Source organism: Diospyros lotus, chromosome 13 (genome assembly GCF_014633365.1).
Source record: "Diospyros lotus cultivar Yz01 chromosome 13, ASM1463336v1, whole genome shotgun sequence".
Lineage (NCBI taxonomy): Eukaryota > Viridiplantae > Streptophyta > Magnoliopsida > Ericales > Ebenaceae > Diospyros > Diospyros lotus.
The window spans coordinates 35878978-35894162 of record NC_068350.1 but is presented as its reverse complement, the minus strand read 5'-3'; the positions used below and the strand labels follow the sequence as shown (position 1 = coordinate 35894162).

The following is a 15185-nucleotide window of genomic DNA, read 5'->3' as shown; positions in this document are numbered from 1 at the left end:
TTTTGAAAACCATAAAACCCTTATATTAATACACCAAATGTTGGCGTTCCTCTTTAGAGGCCGCCTCGCCTCTTCACCCGGTGCCTCGTCGCCTCCCCACACCTTGCATCTCGCGCACCAACTACCTCTGCTGGAGCGAATGAAAGAGAGAGAAAGAGAAGGTGTTGCTAAGTTGGCTAAAAATAAGGATTTGATTAAGCCACTTCGAATTCCATTAACCACGTGGAATTTTTTGTTTGCAAAATCAGATGATAATATAACAGTGATAGATGGTTGACATTGATCAAAATTTAATGAATAGGTAATAACAATCAAAAGTTCAATGAGTAAATAGTTACATTTTTAAAATTCAGTGAGTGTTTGTTAAATTTTCTTAGATTTCATTAGCCATGTGGACATTTTTTGTTTGCAAAATATAATGAGTAGTAGACTATTGACGTTGAGCAAAGTTCAATGAACAGATAATAACAATCTAAATTTCAATAAATAAATAATTATATTTTTAAAATTTAGTAAATTGTATATTAAATTTATCCCTAATTTCCCACGACACCCATAGTTTTAAACACTAGTATGTTTGATTGGCCATCTTTTTCATGAAAAATTATCATTTTTCACGCAAATTCCAGTTTTTGAGGTATTTGATTGACCAAATTTTCTATGAAAAATATTTTTCAATTTATGGTCACGTGATGCTCTTTTTCTACTTTTGTTGGAATTGGTTTTCTCAAGAGAAGATAGATGCAATTTTTCATGGAAATGAAAAAATTCACCCACCATAACTTCTTCCCCTTCCACCACCTCCCACCAACGAAAAAGAGAAGAAAATGCTAGATCCAACAATTGCAGAAGGAAGATGGCAACGACAACCAATGAGGATCAATCATTGACGAATGGATACGTTGTGGAAAAAAGATGGTAATGGCGATGACAACAGCGACGACGATGACTAATGATGGCAAGGAATAGAAGTGAGTTTGGGAGAGAGAGAGAGAGAGAGAAAGAGCAAGGTAAGGGGAGACTTTTAAAAATATTATTAATTTTCAAACAAACACACTGGTTTGAAAATTGTAACATAATTTTATTAAATTATTTGAAAATTAATACATTTCTCCCAAGACATAATAACATAAATTTATTTACAGATCAGGACAACTCATAAGCACAAAAATTCCTCCAACTGGGTTCATTACTCAAAAGAAATATTATGGGCAAACGGAAATCCTTTCTCCCCGCGCTCTTGGATTCGGTTCGATTCGACTTTTGGCAATAATACAAGCAAGAAAAGGGAGAACACAAGTAGAAATTCAAGCACATATATAGAAGGGGACAAGGCACTGTTAGATTGCTTCCCCAGTTGATAAAGTACCCATAAAGCCCTCCTTTTTGTGCTTGCTTGGGTTGCCCAATAAATGCCCAAAGAGGCATATGATATAACCCAGAGTAAAGAGAACCCAAGAGAACTCCGGCCACCGGACGGGACGGCGCTCATCTCCGCCAATCCATCATACGGGCGAAGTCCTCGAAGCACACGAACCCGTTCCCGTTCTTGTCCACGCCGCTTATCATCCGCCGGCAGTCCTCCAACGTGCACCGCTCGTCGCCGATGGCAGCGAACACCACGCGGAGCTCCTCCGCCGTGATCCGCCCGTCCTGGTCGGCGTCGAACACGTCGAAGGCGTCGCGGAGCTCCGAGTCGCACGCCGGCGGGCTGAAAGCCGGCCCCATCGCGCCGAACTCCGCCAGGCTGATGCACCCGTCGCCGTCCACGTCAATATCGCCGAGCATCGAGGCCATCTCCTCCTCGCTCAGCGGCTCCGCCCCGACCCGCCTCAGCACGGCCTCCAGCTCCCCCCTCGTTATCTTCCCGTCGCCGTCCTTGTCGATCATCTTGAAGGCTTGGGACAACTCCAAGTGCGTCTCCGCCGATACTTCCGACCAGTCACCCAACGTCTCTGACGAGATGGATGGCAGCACGCTCTGCGGGGTCGCCTTGCCGGGTTCCGAAGAGGATGAACCGGAGCCGAAGGACGGCAGGTCCGATCGGGAGAGGGAGCGGGTCTTCTTGGAACTCAAAAGCCGTTTCGGGTTCAACTTGGTGGCGAGTTTCATGGCTGCCTGAAATGGAGGGTGAGGGGTGTTGGCGGGGCGAGAGACGGAGAATGGGCTAGATGAGCTGGGGAGGAGAGAGATTATATGTAGAGGAGACCGAAGAGGTAGCCATTGGAAGGCAGCTTCGAGGAAACTTCGCCCAAGAGGCGGTCAGTTTTGAAAGGAGTGTTCAGTGGCACTTTATTTTCATAAATTATTATTAATTAATTACACATAATTATTTTGATATTTTATTTGTCACCACCAATATTAATAATTAAAAACATTATATATTTATTTGCTGCATAATAATTAATTAAAAAATATTAAATATTATACAAAATATTAAAATTCTACGCACTTGTCGTAACGTTCCTATTTTACTATTTCCAGTGAATGGATTGATGTGTGTGCAACTTTGTCGTGTGGCTGTGAACAGCAAGCTGTCTTCTTTTTACTTTTCCCCCACTTCTTTGTTCCCAAAGCCAGTCGTCTTTTCTACCTCCTTTTTCAGCCCCTCCGCTTGGAAAGCTATGCAAAGCGAACAAATTTTATTTTTTTTTTAAATAATGTTATTAGTATATTTTTGTGTACATCTTAGATTATATAAAAATATATCAATGACAAAAATATCTCTTATGAGACGCATAGAAACACGTGAGACGCATGAAAGTAATGAGTATTTTGATTATGATACTCTTTTCTGTAACCCAAAATTTACAAAATTGATATACATTTAGCATGATTCTTTTTCTTATAAGTGTGCTCAAATGGAGATAGAAGTATGGTGATGAAATCATTTTGTGTGGATTGACTTCTTTGTCCATCGACAAACTTGAATGTGTTTGTTGGGAGTTGGATTGGCTCCCAATAGCCCATCACTCCCCTCGAGAAGCTCATATTAAGAGGTGTTCGGCTTACCGATTTCATTACTTATAACCTATTCATTTAGCATAGCAAAAGCTTTCTCCCAACTTTTTCAAAAATGTTGTTAGGAGTTTTTTACTTTGATCAATTAAATTACTTATTTACCCTCAAATATTCTACACATTTACAACTTCTTCTTTACCTCATCCATTGTCGACATTGCAGCATCGTCACCTCCATCCCTACGTTGTCGTCAGATTTCCTCTTTTGTCACATCGATCGCTGCCTCCTACTTGTAGATTGGTCGTCTCCCATCTCCTCGACTAGATCTCCTCCTACTTGTAGATCGATCGTCATGTAGATCGCTGTTGCCGTCACTTTCTACCGCATCCATCACCTTCTTCTGTAGCGTCCATCGCTGGCTTCTTCCTTCGCCTATCTCTTCCTCTGTCACCTTAGCCACTCTTCATTGTATATATATATATATATAATATAATATATATTGACTTTAATAAAATATTATATTAATATATTTTTTAATAATTGTATATAATTTATTAACATCTAATGGTAAAATTTTATCAATTAGACATCAATTTATAATTTATTTTTATTTAAAAATAATATTTTAAGCATTTTATTTATATTATTATTCAACAATATGTCAATTTTTGTCTTTTAATTAAATTCTGATAACTTAATAGCTCTTTTAAACCAAACACATAACTATTAACTAATAATTTAAAAGCACATTCATCTAAATACGTTATCAGGTTAAATGTTATCTAACTTTTAATCTTTACATAACTTAAAAGTTAAGCAGCTTAAAAGTTATTTTTAAAAACGATAAGCTAAATGCCCCCTCAACTAGCAAGTCCCTTTGCTTTGTGTTTAAACCCTATACATGGATTGGCAATGGCATGGTCTCGCAGAGAATGCACAAGTGATAGCCTATGTTGCACGGAAATGCGGGATAAACTATAATTTTAAAAAATATGGGTGTATGTGAAATTAATTTATAATTTATATACTATAAATAATATTAAGTTTAATTTTGTAAACCCTAAATTGCATTTCAGTGTTCACTCGCTGTCAATGGGCGACCGCTGTCGCCGACCTGTCTAGCCGCTCGTTGTCAATGGCCGACCATCGCCGCTTCATCCGTCTTTGCCACCGTCGCCACCTCTTTTGCCGTCGACGCATCTCTTGTTCTCGCCCTCGCCGCGACGATTCTCTTGCCCTTGCCCTTGCCCTTGCCCTTGCCCTCGCCGCGATGATTCTCTTGCTCTTGCCCTCACCCTCGCCGTCGATCTCGCCTCTCACAATCGACGCGTCTCTACTATCGTCGCTGCCTCTCTCGCCATGGACGAGTCTCTTGCCCTCACCATCGCATTCGATCTCGCCTCTCTCACAGTCAACGCGTCTCTGCCACTATCACTAGGCTCTCTCACTATCGACGAGTCTCTTACCCTCACCCTCGCCTTCAATCGATGCATCTTTGCCACCGTCGTTCGCTTCTCACCTTCGTCGTCGACTGCCATTGTACACTCCATCTCTCGCCTTACCGTCGACCATCGAGCCTCGTCGCCGACCGTCACCGCACACTCCATATCTCGCCTCGTCTCTCGGTGACCATTGTCTTCTTTACTGCAGGTGAGCTTATTCGTGGTCACTAGTGGAAAACGCGTTTCCCACATGTTTCTGTAAATTACAAAATTGCCCCCAAAACGTTTCACAATTTACAGAAACGGTTTGAAAACGCCAAAACAACACCTCCGAACCATTTTCGTGCTTCATAGGTGACAACTGCGTCCGTGTCCTTTGCTTCCTACTTGGCCCCCTCTCACTCTTCATTGCTCCATTGCCAATCAACATCTTATCTTGTATCCTTTTAATTATGGGAAAGCTTCACAATTTCCCTCCCTACATCCCCCACCACCACGTGCTTTTCATGCTCCTGTTTCTTATTTGTCTACTGGTGAGAGAATATTAAGCATATTATGGGACAAAATAGAAAGAGAATTTAGCCTTGAAATAATCGATTTAGGACTGTTTGAGCTAAAACGACTATTCGATGTTTAAGTTTTAAGAGTGTGCATTTGGTGGTTGAAGCGTGGGAATGGAATAGAAGGAGACCGCATAATGTGCGGGGGTTTGCCTTTTAATAAATATTAAATGTCTTTTTGATTTAAGTTAGAAGATTCACTTATTCAGTTGAATATAAGTGAATATTGAGCTTAAACGTAACTATCAATATTTATGTAAGGCTTATCGGATAAACTACGAGCTTTGTTAGCTTTTTCAAATTTAAATTTTGAAAATATTTGTATAGTTATATTGATAAGATATAAAATATAACATGTCTTCTATCCATGCACCATGATGTGGTGATTACGGATGTCAATTGCAACTGAAATCATGGAGAACCAAATCGAAATCGAATCGGCTAACGTGGTTAAAAACTGTTTGACTGAGTAATGGTTTGGTTTGAGAAAAAATCGAACACTGTTTTAATAAGTATGATTTGATTATATTTTCACTAAATCCAAACCAAAACTCAAACCGAATGTGTAGATAATCGAACTGAATATACATATAATATATATATTTATTTAATATATTATATGTACACAATATATATTGAGTAATGCATTTTTTTACAAGTATTTTAACTAATGCATTACAAATATATAAAACTTAATATTAAATTATTTTATTTATATCAATGAAATAATTATTAATAAAAATAACTAATTAAATATTTATAAAAAATAAAACTTGGTGGGAGATTATGGATCAAACTAAAAAAATCATGATTAAAATCGAAATCGAACCGAAACCGAATGGTTTGGTTATAGTTTTTATTTTTTAAAACCAATGGTAATGGTTTAGTTTTGATTTTAATAGTTTAAGTTTGGTTTGATTATAGTTTTGACAAAAATCGAAATCAAACCAAATAATTACCAATTCTAGTGGTGATCCAACCTTATTAGTACTCTATAATTCACTATAAAAAATTATTTTATTTTTAAATTATATTTTAATAATGGAATCTCTAGTCTCTAGAGGTAAAACTTTAAGCAGAAGGACCAATCAAATGAGGTTTGAATGGTTGAGTCTACTCGAAAATCCAATTCAAGACTATCCAAATAAAGAGTATAAAGAACGGCTCAAACCCAGTCATAGTTGGCTCGCCTAGTCCATTTAGAAGATTAAACTCGAGCATACACAAGGTATCAATTTTGCCAATCCTAATTCTTTAGTGTGCCTATATAAAAATGTGGCCTTTTAAGAATTGGACATAATAATTTGGCAAGTTATTGCCATTTATAGTTAGCCACAAGACAGATTTAGAAACAAATATAGGGAAGAGCTGGCCCCAGATTCATAAGTCATTTCAACCCTCCTTTCCCAAATAGACCAGATCTACTTTGGGGGAGGACTGAATCTAGGGGGCTGCAACTCATGCTGCCCCCTAAATCTGCCCCTGGTTAGCTCTCATTATTTTCTAGTTTGCTATATTTTTTGGTTCTTGTAGTTTTTTGTATTTGCAGGCATGTTCCTATTTTTTCTTGTAAGCACTTTGCGATATTTTTTCTTATCTAATGCATTTTTATTTATAATAAAAAAATTTATTAAGTCTTTATTACATCACTACTATATCATTCCTGAGCACAATTGTTGCCTTTAGCGTCAAGATTCACCAAGGGACTAAACCATACCCTCCTACTATAGTAAAAACCAATATGTATAAGTTTGGTTTTAAAGATTATTAGAACTACTTAAAAACTAAGACTCAAGCAGGGCCGGCTTAAGCATTGGCCAATGAGACTTATGCCTAGGGCCCCTAAAAGCGGGCCTAATAATTATTTTTTTTTGGTCAAGTTTAATGGTAAAAATATTTAAATATTTTAACATTAAAAATATTTTTTACCCAAAAGGGGGTCTCAACAAATTTTTAATGATAAATATTTTAGTATTAAGAAAGGGCCCACTAAAATTTTTATTATTTTTTAAAAAAATTCTAAATTTTAAATCGCATAGGCCCCAAACTCCCATGAACCAGCCCTAGACTTAAAAAAGAGCATATTTGTCGTCGTGTATTAGGTGGCGATCGACCTTAAAACCCTCAGAGATACTCTCCATCACATTTTTGGTCAAGACATATTTTTTTTAATTTTTAATTTATATTTTTATCAAATGTGTGGATCATTTGTGCATTTGATCATAGGAATATATATCCTACAGAAAGAATATATTCCACAATAATTGGATCCAACCTATTTGATTCACTGCACCAAATCCGCACAGATCTATCAAATTGTTTTTATAATCATAGTACATTAATAATAATATTTTTATAATTATAAATTATGTATGGCTACAAATATTTAATTAATAAGCCAAATCTAAATCTTATACATTATTTATTTTGTTTATTTGTCATTTACTAAAAATATTATTTTAGAGAATTTATACACAAGTACCAACAAAATGTGACGCCAAATTTTTATGCACATCACCAAGAAGGGTAGGTATAATGTGAGGGGGGTAATGAATCACCAAGATTGGTTTATTTTTTAATCAAATCAATTCCTTCGCTCTTTCTTGGGATGATCGTTTTTCTTCAATTTTTAATATTCGTATTCTCGATTACGTTAAGAGAGATAAATTACAAGTTAGACCTTTGATCTTTACATAGGACAATAATCGAACTCATAACCCATTAAATTGACATTACTTTATTACTCATTCAACTGCTCGACCTATGTCCCGAGAACTTCCTCCACCTTCTCATTCTAAAACATTTAGTGCATATACTTTACTTTTGGGTTGTGTGAGTTAAAATGAGTAAAATAAGTCTTTATTAAGATAATTTATCTGGAAAGTTTAAGACAAATTATTCGAAAGAAGAAAAAGGATAAATTTATTTTAAAAGTTTAAGATAAAAAGTCATGTGACTTTTTTAAAAAAAAATTAACAAATATAATGAAAAATACTTTTGTCTGGGATGTTTTCTATATCCCATATTTTTCGTTCTATATCTTAATTAACAAATGCTATTGATATAAGTTGAAAAAGATAAAATATGAAAAATATTCTAAACTTTTTTTTTCCTTTATAATGTATTTGTTAAATTTATCTAACAACTCTTAAAAAAAAAAAGTTGCATGACTTTTTAAATAATATTTTTTAGATATGATTATCTTTTCCCTTCTAGATAAGCATATTTTGAACATTACAGATAAAAAAAATAGCGCATATGCCATCTACTATATTTTAAAAAATTTAACAAATAGTTTAATAAAAATATTGGAATGCTTCTGAGTCTTATCTTGATAATTCTATATCTTGATTCAAAAAATATTCTAACATTATCTTGATATTACCTTATCTTACTTATTTTAACAAACGCTACCTTAGTACAATATTTATATCTATACAATTATATAAAAAAAACTTCATATTTTGATTTTTTTAAAATACACTTTAATTATGTATGTTGCTTAAAAAATAAAAATTAACAATGTCATATTGACTTGTTGAAAGTTATCACTCCAAGCCTGATTATCTCTAAACCCAATGAGAGTTTTTTTTGTTTAGGTTGATTATCCCGTTATGATTGAGAATGGATAAGAGGCTCTAGGGATTGAAAGAGAGGTGGGAATATCTATATTCTTGGGAGCGAACTTTGGGCGAATATGAAGTGCATGGATATAAGTTATGCTTTGGAATGAAAGGCAATTTCGAGTATGATTTGTCTACGAACAAGGAAACTATAAGTAATGCAATTACGAATCTTATGGAGAGTTCAATTCTGGCTCAAGATGAACATTGACAACATGCTTAACACGTGCAAATTTTACAAAAAACGGTGTTTTTAGTGGTGAAATGATGAGTAACACGTAAAAAATTGTTCTTGAAAAGAAAACAATAGCTAAAATCGATTATTAATACATGATAAGTTAAGAAGCAAAAAGAGTAATCGGTCATCTAAATTTATGAATCCGAAATAATAATTAATTTTTAAAATATTTAATTCAAATGAGGACCTATCCTTGAATTGTAAGTCGTGAATTTGAAATATATATATATATATTAAGATGGGTGATTTTGAATTAATTTTTTGAATTATAAGACGATTTTTTGTGTTCATATTTTTTATTACGTTAAAAAAGATAAATTACAAGTCAGTCTTTTAATAAAATAAAAATTAAACTCGCAAGTTACAATAACATTTTGAATTAATTCCTTGCTATTATGTCCAAATGATTTAGGCGCGGCTGTCGCGCAGACTAATAATCACGTGCCAAAAGTGGCAAAATTGACCCGTTATTGGGCATAAAATAATTACCAAAATAGAAAAGTGGTTTCCTTAATTAAATTGCTGTCTTTGTGGCAATTTGTAGGGTCAACTGCAAGTGGCGCCCGGATGGTCGTCGGCCGCCGAAATATCTGTGGGACCCAATGAAAATAAAGTATCATTTAAAGGATATGCTTGAAAGAATCTCTTACTGGTTCACACACAAATTAGATATGTTCCCATTTACCAATAAAATGTTATTTAATCTAACCTCCATCTAAAGTCTTATTTTTTATTTAAGAAAAATACAATCCATCTAAAGTCTTTGATTGAAAATAGCAATGTTTACCTTTAATTATGTAAAATTTGCTATAATTTTTCCTGTGAATTTATGATTGTTAAAATTTTTGACATCTTGAAAATACTCTCATCGTCTTTTCTTTATCTTTTTTTTTTTATCCATAACAACCCAATTCATCCACCGAAGGTTCGACTACCACGGCCAAACCCATTATAATGGATTGACTTGGTTTCCACCATAGTAGAATGATTGTAATTTGTCTTTTTCTCTCATCTCTAACTATGAGAAATTGTTAGCTAGAATTGAATCGATCTCTAATAATTTATTAGGGTTCTTTGAACCTTAGGAAATCATTAGTGTTGGAACTTTGTTGTCAAGTTTTAATGCAACCCCACAATATTATAAGGTTATAAAGAAGGGTTATCTCCAAACCCAAATGGCTAGGCTTGCATGAAGCCCTAGAGATAACGAGAAAGATAGAGATGGAAGCCAAAAAAGAGGAAGAGAGAGATGACCAAGCTCGACTCATTACAGAAAGAACTCATCATTGGAAGATTTTATAACGATAAGTTTTTTTGTCTTTGTCTAATAATAAAACCTCAACAAGTGTTAGAGATTCAATTACTAAACTAAATTGGCAATAGACAACCACCATCCGTGCTTTTATTTTTTCCTTTTGAAATTAAAAAAAAGATGAGAGAAAATGAGTGAAATGGCTATTTCACTTCCTTTTTAAACAATAGCTACACTAAGTCTGTAAGGGCAACATCTTCTCTAAAGAGGTTTGAATTGTTCGGTGACAAATAAGACCGCTATAACCTTTTATCACCAAGATAACCTTAGGGGATCATTTTAAATATTTCTACTCATATCTTTGTTTAATTATTAAAATACCTCAATTATATTTCTACCTTATAAATAGACAAAAATATAATTCTCTTCTATCATTGTAGCGCCATTGGAGATACAAAAGTTAAGGTATAATTCTCTTTTATCTGTAAGTTGAGGGTTAAAGTGAGCCCCCACTACATTCTTAACTAGAGATGTCAAAATGGTCGACTCGAACCAGATCGGCCTACGGACTTTTTAAACGGACTAGTCCATCCCATTTATTGAAATGGTCGGGCTCGATCTAATCTTTTTTTATCGTGGATAGGGCTCTATCTAATCTTTTTTATCGTGGGTAGGGCTCAGCCTGGCCCACGGCCCCTCTTATAAGGGGGTCTGGCTAGGTCGGGTTGAGCCAACCTATGGGCTAGAGGGTCGAATCGGGCCCTTAGCCCACAGGGCTTAGCGGGTCGGGCTCGGTGGGCTTGGCCCACAAGCCCTGGTAAGCCAGGCTAATCAAGCTCGGCCCCTTTTTTCTTTTTTAAAATATTTTTTTAAACAAATAATATATATATAAATCTTTTTTTTCCATTTTAAACAATTTTCTACCTTAAGTTTTAAATTTATTTCATCATTTTATATTTCAAAATTCTATATGCCTTGTAAATTTTCCTGTGAATTGATATGAAAAATAATGCACATATAAAAAGAAGAATGTTTATTTATAATTTAAATATATAAAAAATTTAACTTGAAAAATTTAAATGTAACGCCCCGTTTTCCCACAACGTGCATTACCTCGAAATTTCGGGAATATCAAACACATAACATAAGTCTCTCGATACATATACCTTCATCATAATCATTTCCCGTCAATCCCAATCGTACCTTCTTAGCATATCAAAATTTAATAAATAAACTAAGACAGGTATTAACAATCACATCAGCGGAAGCAAGATCGAAACCTCAATGATATATAACCGACAATTCCTTTACAATAACCAAATCGATGTTTCACATGAAAATATCAAAATATTACATAACCTCTGAACATCGTAGTCATAGACAAAACCTACAAAAACTAAACATAGCAGCTACATCTCGATGACATTCTTTCCCTTGGCACCACTGCTTTCACCTGGAACGTTTGAATATTCCAGGGACATAGTCCAAATTAGATGCTGAATCATCTAAGTGAGAGTTCAAAAATGTTTTCATGCAGATATGCAAAATCATATGCATAAAACCGATAAATCCCGACATGCACCAGCCTAAGAGAATCCCACATAGCACTCAACCCTAACCAGGAAAAATGCAATCTCTCTAAAGGCGACACTACCACTTCGGCCCATTGGCAAAACAATCTTGCTTAAGAGGGACAACCTTGTCATATGAACCCGGCAATCACCCCATTGTCATTGTTAGGCTTTACGCTCCAACTCAAAAGCATTCCAAAACCCAACACAACTCTAGCCCCAAGAGTGTCACATCAGCACTATCCTAGGAATCGACGTCACCTCAGCATTAATGCTATTACTCAAAGGAACCTAGGGTGGTGTCCACTCGCAGCCCCGCCACTTGAGCCAACAACCGGGGTGGTGTCCACTCTCAACCCCGCCACTTGGGTCCCGTAGGGTGAAGTCCGTCTCAGCCCCGTCCCAAGTGGGTCACCTAGCATTAATCCTAGGTACGTATCCCGAGTGTTGTCACTCTGGGCTATGTCACAGGTTACCAACCCATGTCCCACATGGACGACACAAAACAAGCCAATGTCGAAAATCATAACATGCATAGCTTAAAATCAATATTTCGATGTATGCAATTTATCATACGAAATTTAATGCATGTGTAAATAACCGTTTGGACAATAAACCAAGCCATAGAGATGAACACTCACAGTATACCATTCACATGTCACTTAAAGTCTTTTTGGGTAGAACCACTCACCTTTAAAAGAAATTTCCAATTGACACGCGCGGTTCGCCTCGATTTGCGTGCCTACCTCGCACTTCACATGAGTCGCTTCACCTTACGCCGCAAAGTACCCTAATCACCCAATAATTTATCAAAACATAATTTTTTCCTTAATTATCTCATATCTCCTCATTTTCTCCTATTTTTCTTTTCTAATAATTCAAAATAAATATCTACCCAACTATTTTCTCAAATATTTTTACACAATAATTCATAAAATAATTTTCCAAGAAATTTGGAAAAAAAAATCAGAATTTACCTACATGGCACGCGCCCCCACGCGCAGGCGAGTGGCTGGACAATTTGGGCTAGCGCGTGGCAGTCACGCGCAACCGTCTTCAACCTCAAGCTGGTCGCCGGCGGTTGCTCCGATAGCAGCAAAACCTGTGCCGTCCGAAAGCCCTCTAATAGTCGATCACGATGCCACAAAAATCAAGCTGAAAGGCCACCAGAAAACGGCCCAAATGGCCAATTGCAAGCGGCGGAAGACGATCCACCTCTAACCCTCGGTCGAGCTCGATCGGCCACCAAACCCACTCCAAAATGCCTCAAAACGATCCCAAAATGATCCTTGATTCCTAGAGATCAAAAGCCCTCTATCCAAGCTTCGAAAATCATCCAAAATCGAGATCGGTTTGTGCTTCAAACTCGACCGAAAGCCCTCGATATTTATAGGCAAAAATGACCCTCCACGTGGCTGATCTCCGGCCAAAACTTCTTCCCCACGCCTCCTAGATCTCCCTAGGTCACTCCCTGACGATCCTAGACTGCCAAATGGCCGGATTTTCTGGCCAAAATCTCGGCCAGATCTGCCATGTGCGTGCATCTTTTCTAAAAATTACAATTTGGCCCCTATGAAATTTTCTTTTGCATTTTAGCCCTTGCCCTCAAGCCCTTGATCTTTCTAGTATCCTCACTAAGACCCTCAAGATTAGTACTTCTCGTTTCTCCCTTGAAACTTTCAAAAAATTACCGTTTTGACCTTCCTCGGGCAATTTTAGAAAATTACACTTAGGCCCGATTGATTTATTTGACTTCAAATCCACTTGATTCAACCTAAAACCACTTAAGGGTTGTTCTGTACATCAAATATTAGTCCTAGACACACTCCGTTGATTTTTTGGATATCGTCTATAACAATTTGGTAATATGACCTAATTGACAGCTGTATTTTTGTTGTACAAAAAACTGTTCCCGATCTCATTTCTTTCATCACTAAAAATCATAATTTATTTTACTCGATGAGACTATACCATTTTCCTTGGCTATCTAAGGTTCGGGGTACTCTCTCCGACTAATTCGATCGTCCAAGACTGTGTTAGTGTACCCTATAGTCTTATTTTTCTAAATTTCTATTTATGCCCTTTATCATTTTTATCCTCAAATTATTTTCGGGTATTACATTAAATATATTGATGGTTTTTCTTTTGTATATCTATTTATATATTATTTTAAATATATATATTATTTTAAATATGTTATTTGCTTTTGTATCTAATTGGTCGGGCCCATAAGGTCCCAACTAGCCCGGTCGGGCCAGGGGCCCAAATTCTTTGCCCCACTCTTTTGACATCTCTACTCTTAACAAAGTGGTTTGTTAGATTTGGCCCAGGCTTAATCTTATTTATTAAAAATTTTGTTAAGTTTAGACTCAATTCATTTACACATGAGTTGCAAATGAAATTTTCTTCATAAACTTTAAATTTAAAGCTCATTTAGAGATTAAATGAAAAACTAGTACCATTAACACCACAAATTGAAAAAAAATATAAAAACTAGTCTTATTACTTTCAGAAAATATGTTTAAAATTATTGTCTTAATTTTTAAATAGAGCTAAAAAAGCATTTTAATTGATTGGATCAGAAATTAAGCCCATATAATTTCTTCTCATAATTATGTTGTTGCTAATTTAAAATGTGATTTGTTTTTTTTTTGTGTAAATAAAATGTGATTTGTTGATTGTCGACGTCCAGATTTGGTCAACTGTGATTTGTCAGCCCATACTGATAGAATGATCTTGAACACAAGGGGAAGAAAGTAGTAGCACAATCAACTAAACAATACGCCAGAAATTTTTATGTGGTTCTGCCATAATCATGCCTAGTCCACGACAGTTCTCTGATTATTTTGACAGAGTAACAATATGCATTTTTCCATGTTGTCGTCCTTACAATGGTTTTTCAACCCCCTATTTATAGTGTGAGGTATTTACAATTTACACAAAGTTCCAAGTAGTGGAGTCACATTGTGAGAGACAATGTGTCCTTATTATTTCCATAAAATCGGGAGAAAAAGTTCCGCACCATCTGGGACTTGGTTGACCACGGACAAAACAAGTGGACATCATCTCCGGTTATTCTGCTTTGTGGTTTTCTTTGTGAGTTGATCGAATTGGTCAGCGAGCTAGAGGCATCGCTGAGGAGCTTGCTCGCCATCAAGGTTGGAGCTCGCGCTTTAGTAATTACATGACCTTGTTGAGATACCTTCTGCCTTAGGTTCATTAGGCTTTGAGAAGTTGGGCCCAATCCTTGGACTATTCCCAACCCAAAGCGGTCCAGTTAGTAGCCCAAAACGGTTCAGAAAATGCCCATAACATTGATAAATGTAGATGAATATGTAAAAGTGCTAACACACCAAAATTTTATAAAAGTTCGAGTTTAGGAGATTACTTCCTTTCTATTCAGCTAAAATTTAGAGAGTTTGTTATAAATTTCTCTTATTAACAAGACCCTACTTGTCGCAAATTAAAATCCTCATAAAGAGAGATATTCTCATACACAAATAAGTTAAAGCCCAAAAGGCAAAAAAAACTCAAAACT

At 36.0% G+C, this 15185-nt stretch overlaps 1 protein-coding gene across 1 annotated transcript; it reads right to left on the bottom strand.

Moving 5' to 3' along the window:
- Positions 1 to 1057: 1057 nt before the first annotated feature.
- Positions 1058 to 2245, bottom strand: LOC127787937 (probable calcium-binding protein CML36). The gene has a single exon (XM_052316022.1). The coding sequence runs from the start codon at positions 2110 to 2112 to the stop codon at positions 1489 to 1491; it is 624 nt and encodes a 207-aa protein (XP_052171982.1). The 5' UTR covers positions 2113 to 2245; the 3' UTR covers positions 1058 to 1488.
- Between the last annotated feature and the right edge of the window lie 12940 nt (positions 2246 to 15185).

Coding starts and splice junctions, on each gene's coding strand:
- LOC127787937 (XM_052316022.1), bottom strand. CDS start 2,112: ATGAAACTCGCCACCAAGTTGAACCCGAAACGGCTTTTGAGTTCCAAG.